This window comes from Mandrillus leucophaeus, unplaced genomic scaffold, assembly GCF_000951045.1.
Source record: "Mandrillus leucophaeus isolate KB7577 unplaced genomic scaffold, Mleu.le_1.0 Scaffold65, whole genome shotgun sequence".
Classification (NCBI taxonomy): Eukaryota; Metazoa; Chordata; class Mammalia; order Primates; family Cercopithecidae; genus Mandrillus; species Mandrillus leucophaeus.
Window position 1 is genome coordinate 31,000 of NW_012107030.1, and position 22,179 is coordinate 53,178.

At 46.1% G+C, this 22,179-nt stretch overlaps 1 protein-coding gene across 1 annotated transcript in view; it reads right to left on the reverse strand.

Annotated features, from left to right (window-relative positions):
* LOC105554592 (deleted in malignant brain tumors 1 protein-like) overlaps window positions 1–13,326 on the reverse strand; it is a gene marked incomplete at its 3' end in the record, with an annotated part of 42,430 nt that extends 29,104 nt beyond the window's left edge. The window contains 5 exon segments of the mRNA XM_012001136.1: window positions 1,294–1,377; window positions 4,601–4,767; window positions 4,769–4,790; window positions 4,792–4,930; window positions 13,189–13,326. Coding sequence (XP_011856526.1) covers window positions 1,294–1,377; window positions 4,601–4,767; window positions 4,769–4,790; window positions 4,792–4,930; window positions 13,189–13,249 — 473 coding nt within the window.
* Window positions 13,327–22,179: the final 8,853 nt, after the last annotated feature.

The window sequence follows — 22,179 nt, forward strand, 5'->3', positions numbered from 1 at the left end:
CTGTTGGTGGGACTGTAAACTAGTTCAACCATTGTGGAAGACAGTGTGGCGATTCCTCAAGGATCTAGAACTAGAAATACCATTTGACCCAGCCATGCCATTACTGGGTTTATAACCAAAGGATTATAAATCATGCTGCTATAAAGACACATGCACACATGTTTACTGCAGCACTATTCACAATAGCAAAGACTTGGAACCAAATGTCCATCAGTGATAGAGTGGATAAAGAAAATGTAGCACATATACACCATGGAATACTATGCAGCCGTAAGAAAGGATGAGTTCACGTCCTTTGTAGGGACATGAATGCAGCTGGAAATCACCATTCTCCGCAAACTATCGCAAGAACAGAAAACCAAACACTCATAGGTGGGAATTGAACAATGAGAACACCTGGACACAGGAAGGGGAACATCACACAATGGGGCCTGTCGTGGGGTGGGGGCAGTGGGGAAGGATAGCATTAAGAGATAGATCTAATGTAAATGACGAGTTAATGGGTGCAGCACACCAATATAGCACATGTATACATATGTAACAAACCTGCACGTTATGCACATGTACCCTAGAACTTAAAGTATAATAAAAAACTTAAAAATAAAATAAAAAAAGAAACCAGAAACCAGAACATTCTTTCAACAGAGATAGTAAACTAGGGAACATCTGTACCAGAACATCCCCACCTCATTTCTGACATGCCATCCCTGTTCCCACACTCAAGGACAAGCTGACAGATGTGCCTGAGAGAGCCTTCCATTCAACACTCTGTCATTTAAACACAGTCTACATGACACCATGCAATTCCCACTGCCAGGCCCCAGGTATCCTGCTTAATCCCATGGCAGTCGAACTCATCCAGCTCAGAAACTCAGAGCTCCAGAGCCTTGACAAGGCTCATCCACAACATGGAACAGAACATTGAAGTTGTTCCTGGTTCTGCTGTCCACACACTTTGAATAGACCTTTCTGCACATATTGAGACCAATTTGTAGTCTTCCAAGAATCAACCACATAGCTATAGATTACTCCAGCTGCCATTGTAGGAATGGTGGTAAATTGTCTGAAGGGAGAAGCTTCCACTTGTTTGTTTCCCAGGAAATGGAGATAGGCTGGTCTCTACCACTGGGGATCAGTGTCCGACATAGCTAAGCCATCAGAATGGCCCAACCAGAAGCCACAAAGAGATCTGTCAAGGTATTTCCCAAAGATCTAAGCATTTTCCAAGAGTTCTGGCGCCTTTCCATTTGGACTTAGTCACTGCCACAAATCTCCTGAAGGTGAGAAATGTACCTGCTGATGAAGAACTTGAACATAAAAATAGGCAAGGTATCATCAAGCCAGCCCATATCTACCAAGTAGGCTACTCCAATGATGCTGGGAGAGAAGCCTAAGAGGAGGAGCACTACGGGAAGAGAACCTAAGCAAACATTCATTGAAGACTTACTGTGTCTTCATAATTTCTTGGAGATAATACTGTTTTACTATTTATATATGTTATCGCTTTTAACCCTCCCATAAACCCTGTCATCTGCACTTACAGATGAGAAACCGAGGCATAGATGTTTACAGAGTAGGCAAGGACATACAGACTGTAACATCCCTGTCCACCATTTTCCCCTGTACTGCCTCCTGCAAAACCACTATCTGCTACCAACCCACTCCTTGTGGTTCTAGCTGATGCAAGGAAGGTGGTCCATGCCAACCTACTTTCCATAGCCCACCAGAGGTGGGTCTTCAATGGGAAGTCACCCAGCAGCCTTGACCAAAGCTCCACATTGCTTTACTATTGACTTTGCAGACCATTCAAGATAAGACCATTTTGATCCTCACAGTTTTCATCTTTAAGGAGGTGGTAAGCCCTTCCCCTTCATCCACCACAAGCACACAGGTTATCTCACACTCTCAGGCACTATCTTTTCTGCCCTACAGTCTGCCTCTGTCTCAGCACGGTTTAAGGATTTTGTGGATGGGAGCCTCATGTGAGCCCTTGCCATGGAGTCTCATTGTCCCCAAGTGAATGGGGACAGCCTGAGGGGATAGTGTGGAGGAGGTAGAGGATGCCACAAAGTGGATGTAGTGGTGGATTGTTCATTGCTTAATTTGTCAGTTCGAGACATGACCAAGAATGAGTTCCCCAGAGATTTCCTCACTGATTATGTCTGCAGACTTGCACCTGCCTTCTCCCTCCAGATTTAGACAAGGACTTAGAAAGCAAATAAGAACCAAGACTGACCACAGCTGTGCACACACCCACTCTTCACCCCTTTATCCCCAAAGACCAATATTTTCCCGCTACCACAGGCAAGCACCACTTTCAAAACTTCACTGATCAGCAGTCTTTTTCCCTAGAGCTTCAGCAAGTGTATCAAGAACACAGACAGAGAAATGGGACCTCAGGAGGGCCTCCCATCAGAGCATCACACTGGCTAGATACACATTAGGGTAGCTGAGCAGGGAAGAGAGTATATGGCTGCTAGGGGACGGTGGCTACAGTCAACCTAAGTCCTTGTCTGTTTCTTTCAAGTTCCTGACAACAGTGCCGGGGGTAAGAGGCAAATACTCTCCTTCCCCACTCTGCCTGGCTACTCCTGCACCTGCTCCCGACCTCAGCTCCCTATGACTTCCTCAGGGTTGCTCTCCCAGATGGGCTGCTCACACTTCTCCTGCTATGCACCTCTGGCTCCAGCACTTTTTACACTTTGTCATTGTGCCTGTGTGATCAGTTGATGTGTCATCCCTGAAGGCAGGGGACGTGTTCCCAAGCTGTGGGCTCTCCTGCTTAGAAGGCTCCTAGGAGGACTGGGGTTTGCCAGATGAGGTGGCAAGGATGTCAAGGCCATTTTGAGAAGTCAATGTTAAAGGTTCAGTGTTACCAATCTGCTCATGAAAAAGTCTTTAATATCAACAGTCAAACTTATGATGTAGCCAAGAACTGTTTGGGAAAATGTTAAAAATTTAAATTCACTTGACAATAAATAAAAGTAGGCAGTACTTAAAGGACACACACACACACACACACACACATACACACACCCCTTCTGTCACTATCTTTGTAAATTCTGAGCAAAGTAGTGCTTCCAAAATTACATTGCAGACACCAAAGTTTAATTCAGTATTGGGCCATGCAGGATGGTTTCTCAAAGTGTGGTCTGCAAACCATCCTCGTGTGGTTCTATAAAACTGAGGATTCTTGAGCCTCACCTCAGGCCCTCCAAATCACGGTCTCTGGAGGGAGGAATTCCAAGGACCTATTCAAACAAATACTCCAGTTGATTCTGACGTGCACTGAAGTTTAAGGCAGAGACAAAATAACATTGAAAAAGAACACAATTTATAATCCATTTATGCTGTACTGAAAGAAGTTTCTATTGCCTTTGTATTTCAAGAAGGGACACAAATCAAAGTTTTATTCAGTCCTTATACCATTCATTAAAGTTCAGTGCAGCAGCGTTTATTCTTAAGATATAAATGACTATATAGGATTTTTTAAAATCATAGACTAATACAGGATATTCTTTTCAAAGTGCTTACTGGGTATTGTGAGATGAGATGATTCAGAAGCTGAAAAGAAATAAAAGAAAAATCAGACACATGTGTTTCACCCACAAGAATCCTGACCAAAACACCCACCTTCAAACCAATACAGTGGGCTGTGAACTAGAGTTATAGAGGCTACACATAAATCACCATCAACAGATCTATAGTCTGTTTTTGAAATGTAATTCAAATTGATAACAATTTCCTGAGTCTTTAGCATATACAAGGCGAAATACTAAACCAGCCCCAGGAAATGTGGCGATTAAAAAAAAGGGCTCTCAATATCTTAAAAATAAGTTTAATGAAACACTGGGTAATAACTTGTACATTTGCTCCTGTATATTTCCTGCTGAAGATACTTTGTTATTTTACTAAAATACAATCAACCCTTCATCACAGTGGAAAAGCAGATTAGGCTTGTGCACAAATGTGGGACTCGTTGCTTTTCTTATTTCTTTGAAAAAATTAGCCCATCCAGCTTGTATTTATAGGCCTGAGGAGTTGAGTTTGAGAGCTTTGAATTAATTTGCTAGCTTTCAATGAACTGAATGAAATTGCTAAAAGTTCAGATCAGCAATTACTTGGTCATTTAATTCTAAAAAGTTAAGTGATGTGTTGGCAGAGACAATGGGCAATGAAAATGCCTTTTCTGTCCCATAAAATGACAGAGATAATCATTTATTGAGACTTCCTACCTTTCATAAGGTTACTGGGAGAATTAAAGGGGACAACGCAGATGAAATTCTCATCCTACTAACTGGCACAAAGTCAGCACACCGCAAGGGTTAGGTACTATAGTAATATCAATGATGATGATGACTGATTGTACAATTTCTACCACTCAGTGTTTTAAACATTTCACCTGTATTATCTCATTTTGTCTTTATGGCAACTCGCGATGGTAGGGCTTTTCCTCTTGGCTTATAGAGACGTAAACTGAAGCACTTAGAGGTAAAATAAGTTACCCAAGATATTAGTATTATTTCCATTTTTCTTTTGGAGAAACTGAAGTTTAGGGAGGAATAGGTATAATGACTATTATTACTCTGCCCTGTGCTACACATTTGCATTATCTCTTGGAGGCCCAACTGAGCAGATGACACCAGCATCTTCATTGTGGCCACAATTATGGGAGAGCCAGCCATTGTGGGGGCAGCTCCACAGGTAAGACTCATATTCTGAGCAGCGTATGTCATCCAGGACAATCGGCCCTGAGCCTTGGCCAAAACCAGCCACTTCCTGGGGCTGACACAGCCGAGCTGCCTGCAGACCACGTTGGCATCATTGATGTCCCAGAAGTCATCACACATGGTGCCCCAGGAACCATGGTACCTGACCTCCACCCAGCCCTTACACCGGTCACCTCCATTCACCAGCCTCAGGGTCAAATCTAGAGGGAGATACAGAGACTTCACTTCTCTGTCCCTTGCCCTACACTGTGAGCAAGGACCCCAAAAAGAACTGACGATCCAAAACCCAGATTTCTCAGCGCGTTTTCCTGTTTGAACTTAAGCTCGACTTTCCTGACTCTTCAGTAGAGTTTGGCCAACCTTGCGTCTTGACGGGGCCTGTGTGGCATCATCAGTTTCAAGTTCCACTGTGCCTCTGGCCTGACCTTTCAAGTAAGGTTCCAATTATGAAGAACCTGTCCTGCCCACGGCAGCTCCTTTTTTCGCCAATGGAAGTGCCCCACGTGAGCCCAGCACTGTGATGGGAATTACTCCAGATGGGCTCCCTTCAGGAAACAAAATAGCCCTCCAGGTATCACTGGGAGAGCTAGGCTTGCTTCTAAGGTGCCTGTAACCCTGCGCTTCACACTTCCACACTCCTGATTCCTCTTCTCCCCAGTCCCTCATGCCCCAAGGTGCCAATCTCGAATGCTTAGTCATGGCAGATGATTTGGGGCATCTGCTAACACGGGAACCTCAGATCATGTACAAGAGCTTCACACGTATCATCTTAGCTCATTCTCCACACAACTCCATGGAGAGACTGAGGCTCAAGAAGGTCACCCACTTGCTCGTCAACTGACTTGCAAGTGACAGAGCAGGACATGTCCTCAAGCTATTGCTCTTAACCATTTCACGCTTCTGCCTTCTGCTATACATTTTTTAACATTTGAAACATTTGACCCAACTCATGGCCTATGCTTTTGTACAAACAGGTGCTCACATACACACACAGAACTATAATAAGATGAGGAAACACTGAGTGGAGGCAGTTATCATTTGAAGTATTAACTAGGGTAGAGGTTTCAAGATGTGTTGCAAATTCTAGAAAAGAAGAGAAAAAATAAGGGATTATATCGAAAGGTCCTCAGTTAGATGCTGCTGTACTCATGTGCCTCTGCTGCCCTGGTGACTGGGTACAATCCCCCGGACACCCGGTGGGGCAGCCTGAGGGCAGAGATCAGAGGCAGGAGGTATGCATAGGCAGGGGTGGGCATGGAGGCCCAGGACCTGTCAGCTGGAAGGAGGAAGGGGCTGAAGGGCCCAACCTTGGTGACCCCATTAAAGGAGGTTCTCCCTGCCCTACATCTAAAATCTAGCAGCAGTCGGATGCAGTGGCTCACATGTGTAATCTTAGCACTTCGGGAGACCAAGGCAGGAGGATGCTTGAGCCTAGGAGTTGCAGACCAGCCTGGGCAACATGGCGAGAACTTGTCTCTACAAAAGTTAAATAAAATAAAATAAAATAGCCAGGCATAGTGGTGTGCACCTGTGGTCCCAGCAACTCCAGAGGCTGAGGGAGGAGAAAGGCTTGAACCTGGGAGGTCGAGGCTATGGTGAGCCATGTCTAGGCCACTGCACCCCATCCTTGGCAACAGAACAAGACTCTGTCTCAAATATAAATATATATATATATATATATATATATATATATGAAAAAGACATATATTTGAGATGTACACATATATGTCTATATATGATTTTCTTTTAAAACAAAACCCAGCAGGATTTTCTGCAGCAGACCCTCCTGATTCCTTGGGGGTAGTCTTGGGCAGCACCACTCCCCAGCCCCAGAGCTTAGATATAGCATTACCAGTCATCACCCGAGTCTCCTGAAAACCAGTTTCTGTGGCGTGTCTCACGCTTACTGCTGCTGAAATTGCAAAGCAAAAAGGCCAAATGAGAGGTCATCTAAAAACAAGAGTTAGATCTGGCACCCTTCTTAATTTGAGCAGGAGATGGGGGGCAACACTACATTTTAGTTTGGGGGTTCACTGGGTTTGTCACTTGTTAATTAAGTCACTCAGTGAATATGGAATAATCTCTGACTGCTCCATGAAGCATTAAACGTCAGGGAGAAAAGAAGAAATTTGTCCTAAAAGGTAAGACTCAGCCCTCCGGAGCTCACAGGCCACTTGGGCAGACACAGCTTGGTACCTGATAACTTGGTTTTGGCCTAAGCGGGGCCCAGAGTAGAGAAGTAGAAACATCAGAGGGAGCAATTCACGGGGCCCCTCTGAGCAAGAACTACCCAGAGAAGTGGATATTTCACGTAGGTTTGGAAGGAGATATAGACAAGTGTCAAGAGAAAATGGGGTAAAAATAGGATTGTCAGATAAAATACAGGATGTCCAGTTAAACTTGAATGTCAGACAAACAAGAAATACTTTTTAAATGTAAGTACGTCCCAAATATTGCATGGGACAAACTTATACAAAAAAATTATTTTGTATCCAAAATTCACATTTAAGTGGGTGTCCTGTATTTTTATTTGAGGAATCTGTTAACTCTGGATGAAAGGTACCCCAGAGGCAGCAGTAGGCAGGAAGCTCTCTTCACCGACCTTTAGCTAAACCCCAGCCAGGTCAACTGAAGCCCTTCAACCTCTGTAACCTGCTGAGCACTAGTGTGGGTGGGCCAAGCACATTTGGCACACCTGGCAGTTTCCACTCCAACCAACTGCAATGCGTGGTCATCTAGAGTCAGATGTGAGTCCCAAACGTACTTGTGCCAGTGGTACTTGGCATGAAATTAAATTAAATATTAAATACATTAATGAAATATGGGTGCAAAAAGAAAGATGTCTTTCTATAAAGATAAGGCAGAATGCTTTTTAGAAACTTATTCAGTAGAAGAAAGAAAATAAAAATAAGTAGAAGAAAGGAAAATAAAACAATAGAACTTTTGCACTTTTATTTGCTTTGCAAATGTTTTTAATGCCAGGTTCCTCTTTAAAGAAACTAAAATTAGAAATAATAGATGATGCATAATGGGTGTGGTTTATGCCAGAAAAGCATTGCAGAACTACTGAAGATCCCTGCAGAGAGAAATGCCTACATCAACAAATTAGGGAATCAATGTATGGATGACATGTTTTAAGTTAAAACGAAACATCTAAAGTGTGTAGATCCTATTTTCTGATTTCCCGTTTTAAACAGCTTTTTTGAATAACCCATCAACTACCTGTCTCAGTTACATTAGAGAAGAGTTCTTCTCAGGCCGGGCGCGGTGGCTCACGCCTGTAATCCCGGCACTTTGGGAGGCCGAGGCAGGTGGATCACGAGGTCAAGAGATCGAGACCTTCCTGGCTAACATGGTGAAACCCCGTCTTTACTAAACAATACAAAAAATTAGCCGGGCATGGTGGTGGGTGCCTGTAGCCCCAGTTTCTTGGGAGGCTGAGGCAGGAGAATGGCGTGAACCCCGGAACCAGAGCCTGCAGTGAGCCGAGATTGCGCACCACGGCACTCCAGCCTGGGCGACAGAGCAAGACTCCGTCTCAAAAAAAAAAAAAAAGAGTTCTTCTTGAGAAATTATTCTCAAAATGGGTTCCATGAAGCATCAGGCAGCACCTGGGGACTTGATGAAAATGTGAAGTCTTAGCCTCACCCAGACTTACAAAGTCAGGAACTTCAGAGGTGGCACTCAACACTGTTTTCAGAAGCACTCCCATGATTCTAACACACACTAAGCTTGAAAAATGCTGTTCTACAGCATGTGTAAAGGGAACGGTAGCAGCAATGTTATTAGTGTGGTAAGGAAGAATTCATTTACAACCACATACTGAGCTGTGGCTATAATAGATGCTCTTCCACCAGGCGGGGAGAATATTGAGATTATACGACGCCTCCACTGCCCTTTGGAATTAGGCTCTAGTGAGTGAAACGTACAGATAAGCAATTAGTAGCTACAGCAAACATGCAGGTAAGCAAGTAGAGCATAGCAAACTAAGGGCTCCAACGGACGGATGTTCAGGAGGACAGCAAAAGGTCACATGTGATTGACCCTCAAGTCAATCACTGAGCTATACCAGGCAGGATGGGCAGAGGAAAGCCAGGCGAAGGGGAAGGTCCAGGTTAAAATTAGCACTAAGGAGGCAGAGACACTATGAACGAACTGCTCCTTCAAAACAACCTCCTAAGAATTAAGCTACAAACTACAAAACTTCTTGAGCGCCTCATGGCAGACAGAGAAGAACCAGGTTTCTGGATGGCGACACTGAGCATAGAAATGTTGATCATTCAAAACTAATTCATAGGTTTCATATAATTTTTATCAAAGGGTTTTTCTTTGTTTGACTAGTTCTTTCAGAAAATAATTCTAAAGTTCACCAGGACAAATGAATAGGCTAAAAATAACCGATACATTCTTGAAAAATAAAAAATACTGACAGGGCAGGGTGTTAGGAGGATGGAAATGGGATGGGAGAACCTGAGTTCCCCATGGACTTAGGAGGCAGGTGACCGGGGTTCAAGTTCTAGACCCGCCATGTATTTTTTCTCTGAACACAGACAAGCCATGTGACCTCCTCAGTCTTCGTTTCCTCATTTGTAAAAGGGTGATTATGCTACTTCATAAGGTTATTGTGAAGACAAAATCAGAAAACATAAGTGTTTAGTACAGTGTTTGCCACGTAGTCAGTGTTCAAAAACATTTTCTCAAAATTAGTAAAATAAAGTGAGATAAACTAAACTAAAGCTATAAAAATTAAAATATAGAAAAAACCTAAGTCAGATATAACTCACACCAGAAAGTAAAATAATTTTCAGAGCTCAAGAACTATTTTTTAAAGGCACAAAAATAAGAAACTAGTTACATTTTTATCTGATTCCTGTTAGAAATTTCTAGATTTAAAATCAATAGAAGAAATCAGCTGGGTGTGGTGGCTCACGCCTGTAATCCCAGCACTTTGGGAGGCTGGGGTAGGTGGATCACCTGAGCTCAGGAGTTCAAGACCAGCCTAGCCAACATGGTGAAACACTCTCTCTACTAAAAATACAAAAATTAGCCAGGTGTCGTGGTGGGCGCCTGTGGTCCCAGCTACGGGGGAGGCTGAGATAGGAGAATTGCTTGAACCCGGGAGGCAGAGGTTGCAGTGAGCCAAGATCACACCACTGCACTCCAGCCTGGGCAACAGAGCAAGAATCCCTCCCAAAAAAAAAAAAAAAAAAAAAATCAATTGCAGAAATCACAAAGGAAAACAGCAGTATATTTAATTACATAAAAATATAAAATATGTGTGCAGAAAAAAATCAAGATTAAAAGGCAAACTACAAACTGGGAAAATATTTGTCATCAATATAATGGCAAAGTATAAGTATCCCAAATATATAGAGTTTATATAAATCAATAAAGAAGACACTAACTTCCGCCAAAATTGGACAAAATACATAAGCAATTCAAAGAAAAGGAGTACAGAAGGCTTAAAAATGTTCACTCTCACTATAGACTAAGAAATGCAAACTTAAATGACTCTATGGCATTTTTTCATCCAGCAGTTCAGCCAAGATTTTTGAACAGTAACTTCAGAGCTGGTGAAAGTGCAGGAATTGCTACTCTTGTTTTTTACTGGTAGAAGTAAGAATCACTTCTGGAAAACGATTTATCAGTTTTTTAGTTTTTTGTTTTTTGTTTTTTTTTTTTTTGAGTCTCACTCTGTCACCCAGGCTGGAGTGCAGTGGCACAATCACGGCTCACTGCAACCTCCGCCTCCTGAGTTCAAGTGATTCTCATGCTAACAAGCGAACACTGGTACCTTCCTACTAAGTTTACTCCAGGCTTTATCTGGATTTCACCAGTTTTTCCTTTTCTGTTCCAGGATCCAATCCAAGAGTTCACATTACTTTAGGAAGCTGCTTTTGGATAAAACATGAGGAAAATGTCTAGAGTAGCAACACTAAATGGTTCTGAGGCTCTGTCCATGAGACAGACACTGCATGGGTTGGAACATAACCCCCATTTATAAATGAGTAAACTGAGACTTGCAGAGGCTCCGCAGCGGGCAAGTGGCAGAGGAGGGGCATTGCTGGGGCCAGCCAGTGGGTACCACAGCCCTTCCTGCCCAGCACAAACCTGGGCATTCTCAAGAGTTTGTGTGAAGACCAAAGCTGACAGGTGCTTGCCACCTTGGTACTTCCAGCGCAAAGCTCTGTGACCAGGCTCCAAGCACTGAGTAAGACGCCACGGTTCAGTTCATCACCTCAGCTCCCTGCAAGGATCAGCAAGGGCCAGTGGGCCAGAGGGCCAGAGGGCCAGAGCTGTCATCTGAATGCTAATGAATTCGATCCAGATTCAAGCCCTAACACAGCCACTCACCAGTGCTGTCTTTGGACAAGTCAATAACCTTTCTGAGCCTCAGTTCCCCCACCTGAAATGTGGAAATAATTGTTCCTAACTTCAGGAATGTTAGCAAATTTAAATAAAAGAATACGGGTCCATTTCAGAGAGCATGAATTCCCACCTCTGAACGGCAAACACAGGCCTGCTTGCACATGTGTGCGTGTCTGTCCATATGCATGCATGTAACATCATGGGCAAACTACAAATTTCCTCAATCCAACAGCACTGCTGCCTGTTGTTCCTTTGTGGATAAAGAAAGACAGGGCAATTCACTCCATCTGCAGTGGCTGACGCGAATTCCATGTCATGGTTCAGAGACAATCTGGAGGGTGAACTCGGTACTGACAAGAGCTGGGGCTGAGGACGCAGCCTCCCAGTTTCAGATGCTTCTGATGGAGGCAGGATGAGGATGCCCAGTCTCCACTCCCCTGAGGTCCTGGGTCTGGTGACCCCCAGCCCCTCCACACGCTCATCACAGGGCGTGGGCCTGCTCCCTACCACCCGGGTGTGAGGGCTGGATTTTGGGGTGCTGCTTTCATGAAAGCAACCTCCCAAATGAACCTTAATCTTCAAAGCTTCCCCCACTGAGCCTAGGGGGAGAGTGAGAGTTCTGGAAGTTATCTGAAAATTAGGTGATTTTTACCGTGTCTCCTGAAATTCATAAATCTAGCAAAAGGTGACACAAAAGAAAAAAAAATGGCAGTAGGAAATATAGAAGAAGGAAGAAAGAAATGAATAAAGAGAGGAAGAGAAAGCAAAAGGGAGGGAAGAAAGGTAGGAAGATAGAAACAAAGGGAGAGAGAGAGAAATAGGGAGGAAAGGTGATAAGAGCTGCCTGATAGATGAGGAGAAAGAGTGAGAGAGAAAAAGAGAGAGGGAGGGAAGGTGGTAATAGCTGCCTGATAGATGAAGAGAAACAGAGAGAGAGAGAGATAGAGATAGAGAGAGAGAGAGAGAGAGAGAAGGAAGGTGATAATAGTTGCCCAATAGTTGAAGAGAGAGACAGAGAGAAAGGTGATAACATCTCCCCAGTAAAGAGAAAGAGAGATGGAGAGAGAAACAGAGAGGAGGGAGGAAGGAGGAAGGAAAAGTAATAACTGCCTGATAGATGAGAGAGACAGGAAGATACAGTGAGGCGGGCAGGGACAGAAAGGCAGAGACAGAAACAGAGGGAGAAGGAGAGAGAAAAAGTGATAGCTGCCCAAAAGATGGGAAAGAGAGAAAGATACAGAAAGAGAGAAACAGAGGCAGACAGAAACAGGGAGAGAGAGGGGAGAGAAAAGGTGATAATAACTACACAATAGATAAGAGAGAAAGATACAGAGAGAGAGACAGACAGAGGCATAGAGAGAGGAAGAGAGAGAGACAGAATAGGGAAACTGAGAATCACTTGTTCCCCTAGTATCTCTGCAAAATGCCATTGAGATTCAGCAATCAGCACACTCTGCCGATGGCTCTCTCACATTTATCATCTGACTCTAAGAACATACAGCTATGCTTGAGTGACTGGGCTTCAAGTGTTTGTTTAAAGCTGTGCAAGACAGACAAACTTGGAATTCCAAGACAAACTTGGAATCTTAATGATTTTGTCTGTGCTCAATTACTTGACCTGATTTTGCTCGGCAAATATTAGCCATCAAGCCAGACACACCTGTAGAAAGAAGCCGCATAAAGGGCATTTACAGTGGGAATCCTTTCTGTCCGTTTTCATAGCACACAAATTGTGTGTTTAACCAATTGCTGCAAAGTTTGAGGGCCTCTTTAATAATACACATCCACCTTTCCTGAACTTCAGGGATTTTTCTAAGACCAATCAATCATTCCTTTAGTTGAATGGCTTACTGAAAACACTGACATAATGACTGGCTTTTTCTAACTACAACCATTTATATTTCTCAGCCAGAAACAAAACAAAAAAGAGCCATTCCTCCCGAATACCTGCAAACAATTAGAATTATCAGCAAAGGGCTACCCACTCTTTGATATAAAACTTCCCTTGAAATGGAAACCAGTACATATAATTTGCCATGATTGAGTCTGCAAGAGAGAAATTAATGAATATAATAATTAAACGTAATACCTGTAGATAGAACTTGTCCCCATAATAGACATATTTCAAGGATGACCGTGGAGATCCCCATTTTGCTGGGTTCTTAATTGAATAGAAAATCCTTGACATTTATAGGTACCTAGCTAAAAGGAGGTGTGTCCTCTAGGGTGGCATATTTCTACTGCTGCTATAAATCAATATAAGGAAGTGAGGGCTTTTGCTAACAGTCAATGGCTAATCTGTGGGAAAAACTTAGGTGTGTTTGATTGATTGCCATGTGAACAATCTGGCTGTTGCCCAACTGCAAACGCACTGACATAAGTGAACAATTTCCAACTTCCTTCTAGGTGAACCTCGAAGACTCCTAAGTGTTTCCTGAATATGGGCTTGATTTTAATCTTGGGGAGTTCAAATTAACCTGTGGGAAGTTTGCCCCAAGGTTTGGGGCAGAACAGGATGTGGGCTGCTGAGCAAATACAAGACACAGTGCCAAGGGGGAAAGAATCTCTTTGGGATGGTTTTTCCTGGCAGGACATTCTCTCATCAGCCCCTGTGCAGTGCAAGTAACCTCACCTTGGAAGAATGAGGATGACATGAGTGTGGATGTGATCAGAGAGCAGAAGGCATGAGGGATGATTCCATGGAGACCATGAGTCCATAATAACTTTGGCCACAGTCTTCTGGGTCTCACACTAATTCCACAACAGGAGCTGAGAAACACATGACCTCAAACTGAACCACCTCCAACCATTTCCACGGCTTTGATTTCTTATACTTGACATGCACATTGTATGACCCTTGGAGCTTGGCAAACCCACAAAACCTGCCCCCAACCTCCACCTACACTGCACACAATCCCCCTCATTGGATTTGCTATGTAAATATCACTTCACTCTTTGGGACCCTCAGAAGTCATCACCAGAGTCTGACAATCCCCCCACACACTCTACTGAGAAGGTTGCCTGACATTTATTTTTTGGAAAAGACACTTGATGGCCAGTAACTCTTGGTTAAAGGCAGGCAGTTTTCCAGGACTTGCCTCTGTTTTCCTAGCCTGGGTGAGCTGTGCCCTGCTTCTCAGCTGAGAGGCTGAGGCCATCAAATGACACTTGGCTTCTTTGCCATGCACTGCTCATCAGTAGTCTGTGCTGCATTCTAGAAGGGTACCATGAACCCATGTCCTGTGTCAGCCACCAGTTAGAATTTTGGGCTGGAAGTCTGCCTTTGGCTTCATCCAGATGAAAGTTACATTCAATCTTTGATTTCCTTTTTAATCCTACAACTCTTCCTGTTGTTTCCAGGTGCCTCTTCACCCCTTGAGGAGAACAGGAACACAGAATAGGCTGACTGTGTTTCATCCTCCTACTGCCAGATCAGCAACTGATAAGCACTGAGTGATGAGAGAACAGGGTTACTCACCTACCAGGGAATGCCCAAGACCAGACACACGCTGGATTCCTCTTAGAAGGGGATTGTGATCCCTTGGTTCCTGGAGTGTTGGACTGAGAATGATTATGCAGCTGGGTCTGGGATCCTCAGAGTGTCATGACAGATTAGCATTGTCTGCCGTGAGCGCAGCAGGGAAAGATGATGGTAAGAATACTCAATACCTGTGAACGGGAAGGGGTAATAAGTGTCCTTCCGAGACAAAAGCAGACTGCCTGGTCTTAGACCTGCCTGGTGACAATTTCAACAGGGGGTAGCAAGTATTAGTACAAGCTACTATGAGAACGTAAAGAAAAGCATCTAAATCAGATGACGGAGGCCATCCCTCAGAGACGGTGGCACCAAACAGTCTTGAAATACCAGCAGGGGTCAGCCCAGCAAATGAGAGTGAGAAGACTGGAGGAGGAACAGGAGAGATTCTCCCAGCTGTGCAGGAATGGGGGCGGGGAGCCTTCCCCTCCAGGAAAGCGTGATGTCCCAACTCTCTCTCAGCTTGCCAGGGACACCCTTCTTGAGAATGTGTGGGATTTTCTGAACTGTACAACCTCCCTGCTTTTGTTGTTTTGACCGCATCCTATGTCCACGCTGGTTAGCAGAAAAGATCCTAAGACAACAAGGGCTTGTGAGCTTTTTATTCAGGAGACACCAGGAAGAAGGAAATGGTGAAGGCTAGCTGTCATTTCAAAGCCAGCCCAGGTAGGCATCCCAGGTGGGAAATGGGTGACATCAGTGGAACAAGAAGGATGTGGTGGTCCCAGGCGTGCGGGCAGAAGACAATGGGGTTGAGGGCCACCTGCCAACACTGTGTGGGTCCTCGGGCTTCACCGTCAGGTGCCCCATCTTGTCCCAAGGTCATTTTGTGGCTCCTAAGACACCATTTAGAAAGGTCTTTCCTTGGAGGAAGAGAAGGGTTCTGGGGGGACAACCCCTTCCAGCAGCAGCCCCTCCCAGAGGACCCTCATCTTCCCCTGCCTACTGGTTAGAAGCATCTGCTTAAACAGCATGGGGCGGAAGACCACAACCACAAAGTTTCATTTGATTCACCCCAGAACTGCCATGAAGAACAACAGGAAGCAAGAGAAGCCCATTAAAGCTCAGAGACTCAGCGCCCAGGCCCCATTTGCAAAGCACCTTCCCCAGGCAATTTTAAGCGGCTCCTCACAGCACACTCCAGGAGGTCGGACCAAGCCCCTAAATCCCAGCACCAGAAGACTGGTCTTCATGGGGAAGAGCCCCCTACAAGGGTCATATGTGGCTTTTTATTTATTTATTCGAGTCTCACTCTGTCACCAGGCTGGAGTGCAGTGGTGCGATCTCAGCTCGATGCAACCTCCGCCTCCTGGGTTCAAGCAATTCTCCTGCCTCAGCCTCCCAAGTAGCTGGGACTACAGGCGTGCATCCCCACACCCAGTTAATTTTTGTATTTTTAGTAGAGACAGTTTCACCATGTTGACCAGGATGGTCTCGATCTCTTGACCTTGTGATCCACCTGCCTCGGCCTCTCAAAATCCTGGGATTACAGGCGTGAGCCACTGTGCCCAGCCATATATGGCTTTTTTTAAAGCTACAGTATCCTTTCCTAAATTGGAATTCATGGGGAAGCCCCAAAACCTAAAACAGGGCAGTGGAATCTCCTCACTGCGGTGAGGGGGTCCCCTTCCAGGCCCCTCCCCTAGGGCCACCTGCCGTCAGAGCTGAGGATTATCTGTGGGTGGCCAAGCCCTCCCTTCATAAGACAGGGCACTGAGAGGCCCAGCAGGGTCCCTGGGGCTTCCAGGCACACATCCCTGCCACGAAGCTGAGCTGGGGTCCCAGGCAGACTTCCCAAAATAGGCCATTGTTCTCCGTTTTCTAAAGATTCTTTCTACCCACAGACCAGTGCCCTGGGAAGCCAGAGGAAGATGGAGATCAGGAAGGCAGCCCAGGGCCCCTCCCACCTCCCACCTCCCAACTCCCACCTCTGAGGGGTCTCTGATTTCTGAGCCAGGAGCCGGTGACCTGACAGAGAGATGAGGAGGACAGAAGGACGGGAACCTGGTGGGAAGGGTCGGGGCTGTAGCACCTTCCGGCAGCTGCTGATTGCCTTCCAGTCCCTGCAACCCATAATTTGTGTGACCAGGGCTCCCCTTCAGGTGTCAGTCTGACCCCAAACTCTAATTGTACCCTCATTGAGTAGCACACCGTAATTGTACCCTCATTGAGTAGCACACTGTAATTGCTAGTCATTGTTATCGTTGTAATAATCTTTTGACATTGTATATCTGATATTTATAATGTCACTCATTTTTGTTGCTCAGAGAGCCGGTCTTCCCAATCAGGTTACAAGGGGACCCCTTCCTACCCTCCTTCACCCACTCCCCCTTACCCCCACCACCCCACACCTCCCTGCTGGGCTTTGAGGACCAAGCTGAGACCCGTTGTCTCCTGCTGCCCCTCTGTAATTCCAGTGCCCCAGGCAGAGCAGGTGCTCGGCAGGCAATGACTTTGTAGGTGGGGATGGTGAGCGGCTCACCCATGCTGTCCAGAGGTCCCCAGAAAGAGGTCTTGTGGTTCAACGGGGGCTGGTGATGAGCCAGTTCTCCTTCACCACTCAGCCTCCAGCTGGGGATGATGAGGTCCAGGGAGGGAAAATGACACGCAGAGCTGAGACCGTGTCCAGGACAGCACTCACAGCAGCTGCTGCCTCCCATCTGAAGGACAGATGAGCTCCACGTTCATCAGGATGCTATCCAACCACAGAATCTTCCAGCAACAAACAGCCCTCTAGGGACCCCTGACACACACAAATCCCATTGCATGCCTCCCGTCTTGCTCAGAGTAAGGCCCTGCACGAGATACCCCTGCCTCTTTCTCCCCCTTGCCCACTCTAACCATCATCCAGGCCCAGGGCCTTTGCACTCGCTGCTCCCTCTGCCTGAAGACTTTTTCCCCAGATGGCTGGAGACTCACTCGTTCCCCTCTCCAGAGTTTTTCTGACATAGCACCTCCTCCATGCAGCCTTACCGACTGCCCCTCCCTAGCACTCCCTAACACTCCCATCCTCTCCCCACAGCACTCCTCGCCATCTGGCCTCCTTCTATTTCACTTCTTTATTCTTTTGCCTGTCTGCTCTGACTAAAATGCAAGCTGTACAAGGTGGGATTTTTGTCTGTTTTATCCATTGCTGTATACTCAGAACCCAGAACAATGCTTCACACATAGTAGCAGATGCTCAAGAAATATCTGCATTCAGGCCAGGCACGGTGGCTCATGCCTGTAATCCCAGCACTTTGGGAGGCCAAGGTGGGCAGATCACTTGAGTTTGTGACCAGCCTGGCCAACATGGCGAACCCTGTCTCTACTAAAAATATTAAAAAATTAGCTGGGAGTGTGGCACATGCCTATAGTCCCAGCTACTCAGGAGGCTGAGGCAGAAGAATCGCTTGAACCCAGGAGGCAAGGGTTGCAATGAGCTGAGATCATGGCACTGCACTCCAGCCTAGGCAACAGAACAAGACTCCATCTCAAAAAGAAAAATATATATATATCTGCAGATTGAACTGACTGGATGAGCATGGGCAGATCTGGAAAAGGAGGACCAGGCCCCTCTGCACAGATGGTTCAAGTGAGTTCTGTGTTTGCCAAAGGATAATGCTGTTCATTCATCTGCTCATTCAGCAAATACACACTAATGCCTCCAATGTGCCAGACACTGCTCTAGGGAGTGGGGCTGCAGCCTGATGCCAGATGGACACGCTCCCTGTCCTCACAGGGAGGCAAAACAGACAACAGACAAGAAATCAATCAGTAGGGAGAAGGATTTCAGATTGTGGTAAGAATGATGGAGGAAATGAACAATGCAATGGCATAGAAAGTAGTTGTGGTAGGGAGGACGACTTTGGACAGGGCATCACATTAACCTACTAACTGCCCCTGGTATGAGAAATCTGAGGCTCAGAGAGGTTAAGTAACTCGCTGAAAGTCACACACCCAGAAACTGGCAGAACCAGAGCTTAAATCGATGTCTGACCCCAAAACCTGGTATTTTTCCAAAAGATGCTGAATCTTTCCCCTTCCCACCAAAAGACTATGTTTCCATTCAAATGATGGGTTTGAGTCCCCTCCACCAAAGGACATCTTGCTATTTGGAACCATTCAAAGGAATAGATGGAGAAGGAAAACTGGTTCTGAGGTCATCAGGAAGAGTGCAGATTTTTTGACATAAGCTCTACAAAAGGTGGTAAGTGGCCTATTCCCAAAAGAGTGAAGGGAGAATATTTTTAATGGCAACACTAGATCTACACTGATCTGGTTATAATCACAAAGGCAACTAGCAGTTCAGGGGAGGTTTACAGGAAAGGGGGAAAATAAAAGGAGGTTGAAGCTGTGACTCCCACTCCCGGATCTTCTGTACTACCCTCATTTCTCCACCCCAGATCCCAAGAGCCATTTTGCTTCACCAATAATCACTGTCCCCCCGAAGTTATTTTGCAACTCTTTCCCATTAAGGCGCTTGAGGTTGGTGAAGTACAGTGTGCTGCCTCTCCAAGGGGGTTATTGGAACTGAGCAGAGAAACCCTGGTTACAGGTCCAACGACAAAGTCAACAAAGCACCAGCCAGGGGTAGCCATTTCAGGCGGGGCAGCATCACTAAGCCTCAGCCTTTCAGAGTTTGCTCGGCCCAGAGTGATCAGGTTCCAGGAAACCCAGGTACACTAATTGTACTCACCAAAAACTAATTGGTACACCAGGAGGCCAATTCATTCATTTCCAATAGGGTGTATACTTTGGCTCCAGAATTAGTCTGCTTGAGGGACAAAATTATATACCAACAGTTTCCTTGGGGAGCAAAGAATGAGAACAAGGAAACTGGATGGTGTCCAAAAGAAACTCTTATCAAGATAATGGAACCTGTCCGTCCTACGTAAAGAACTGTTCTGGGCTTATCAGCATGACTGCCCCCCCAAATTCCAGACATGAAGCCCTGGTATGGGACACTCTTAAAGACATATGGGATACTCTTAAAAAGGCCACCTCCAAGCCAGAGCACCCACGACCTTGGGCTGCAGTCAATTCAATTCACTTCGTAATTATTCGTGTTCAATTCAAGTTGCTTCAGAAGGGTAGCATTTGTTGATCTTTTTGTTGAATTAAAAGACTGGGGCTCAGTTCCTTTAGAGGAAGTCTTGTGGTTCAAAGGGGGCTGATCATGGTCAATGTCTACCCAAAGGATGTTTCCAGCTGTGGGACATTCTGTCATCCCCTTCAACACTTTTACCCATGACTTGGAAAGGACATAGATGGAGGGATGAATAGGAAGCCAAAGATATCAGCACTATGCATGTCAATCTAGAAAGACTGAAATAAGTGACCAAACAGACATGATCAAGTGTCCCCTAAATCAGACCTCTCTTTAAGCCTAGCAAACAACTGCACAGTTCCTGAACAATGGGGACAGTGGGGACAGTGGGGTGGATTTTACTGAGTTGTGTGAAAACAACTGCAGGGTTGTAATTGGCTGGAATTGCCTGGAAGTCCAGTAGAATAAGGATGCCACAAAAAGCAGATGGATTGGGCCAGGTGTGGTGGCTCAGGCCTGTAATCCCAGCAGTTTGGGAGGCTGAGGCGGGTGGATCACTTGAGGTCAGTAGTTCGAGACCAGCCTGGCCAACATGGTGAAACCTCGTCTCTACCAAAAATACAAAAATTAGTCGGGCATCATGGTGGCCCGTAATCCCAGCTACCTGGGAGGCTGAGGCAGGAGAATCGCTGGATCCCAGGAGGCGGAGGTTGCAGTGAACTGAGATCACACCATTGCACTCCAGCCTGGGTCACAGAGAGAGACTCCATCTCAAAAAAAAAAAAAAAAATGCAGATGAATCTAAGGGCATTCTAATTGTTGCATGGACCCCTGAACCACTTCCATCTGAATGGACCAGACCATACCTCGAGTACTAGCATAGTTGGAACCAATCAGTCCATGCACGATAGTACTGGTTCTCAAAGCACAGGCCTTAGGCCACTAGCATCAGCGTCACCTGACAACTTGCTAGAACTGCAAAATCTGAGGCTGCAGAGTGGGACCCAGCAATGTGTGTTTTAACACGCCTTCCAGGGGGATTCTGAGGCTTGCACAACACAGAGAACATCTGCACGAAGCAAACTTGTAAGGAACACTGGTCTGTTTGCCAGGCTGGCTCCCCATCCAGGCACACGTAGGTGAGTAAGTTATGGACCCTGCACTCCAGGGATGAAGCAGAGCCAGCGGCTGTGGGGAAGGAAGATATTTCAGAGATGATGGGAATTACAGTGAGAAACATGAGCTGGGGGCTGAATGGATATCAGGGGAGGCGGGACAAAGGGGATCAAGGAGCCCAGAATGACTCACAGGTCTGATTGGATTCATTGCCACCAAGTGTGGATGCCACCACATGAGACAGGGAACCCAGCGGGAGGGGTGGGCTCTGGAGACAGTGAGTGCATTCCAGGCTCTGCTGCAGCCCTCTTCTCCCTCCCACTCCTGATGGGCTCCAGCTACTCCCACTGAGCCTAGCCCTCTCCACCCAGTGCCTGCTTCCTGTCCATCCTCCAACTACTCACTGGTCATCTCCACCTAAATTAAAGTTTAACTTGTACACCAAGGGCATTTAGCCCTGGCGAGGGTAGGACAGGGCCCTGACCTAAGGTACATAGAAGGACTAACAAGAGCCCAGCAGCAGCTGGGGTTGGGCCACAAATAAAAGGAGCCCACGCCCACTCGACTGTGGGGTCTTTGGCAGCCACACTCAGCCCCGTGGGTTAGGGTGAAGAAAACAGTCCCAGGTGGTTCCGGGGGTGAGGGTCTGGAAGGCGAGGAAACAGATGGTCATGGGTGTGATATCGGGGCCGGGTAATGGTTGTAAGAGGTATCAGGGAAATGGGATGTGGCTCCATCACCAGCCGTGTGGCTGCCATCAGGGGAGGGAGGGCTGGGGCCCAGGGCCGAGTGGAGACTGGCACATCAGACCACAGTCCTGGAAGCTGCTATGGTCAGTGTGTGGCCATGGGGCTAAGGAGCCAAAGTAGAATAAAGACAAGGCCCCTGGGCACAGAAGCTGGATGGAGAGATCCCTAAAAATCACAAGACAAGTCCGATGTTGTCCTGTGAAATAAACCCTTCAGTGGCAACCCCAGTGTGCTCCACATGAAGCCCAAGCTCCATGGCAGAGCCTCTAGCTAGGGCCACAGGTCCCAGTCCTGCTGCTTTTTTTTTTTTTTTTTTTTCCTTTTCTTTCTTTTTTTTTTTTTTTTTTTTTTTTTTTTTTTTTTGAGACGGAGTTTTGCTCTTTTTACCCAAGGTGGAGTGCAATGGCACAATCTCGGCTTACCGCAACTTCCGCCTCCCAGGTCCAAGCAATTCTCCTGTCTCAGCCTCCCAAGTAGCTGGGATTACAGGTATGTACCACCAAGCCCAGCTAATTTTGGATTTTTAGTAGAGACAAGGTTTCTCCAAGTTGGTCAGGCTGGTCTTGAACTCCCAACCTCAGGTGACCGGCCTTCCAAAGTGCTGGGGTTACAGGTGTGAGCCACCGTGCCTGGCCCCAGTCCTGCTTCCTT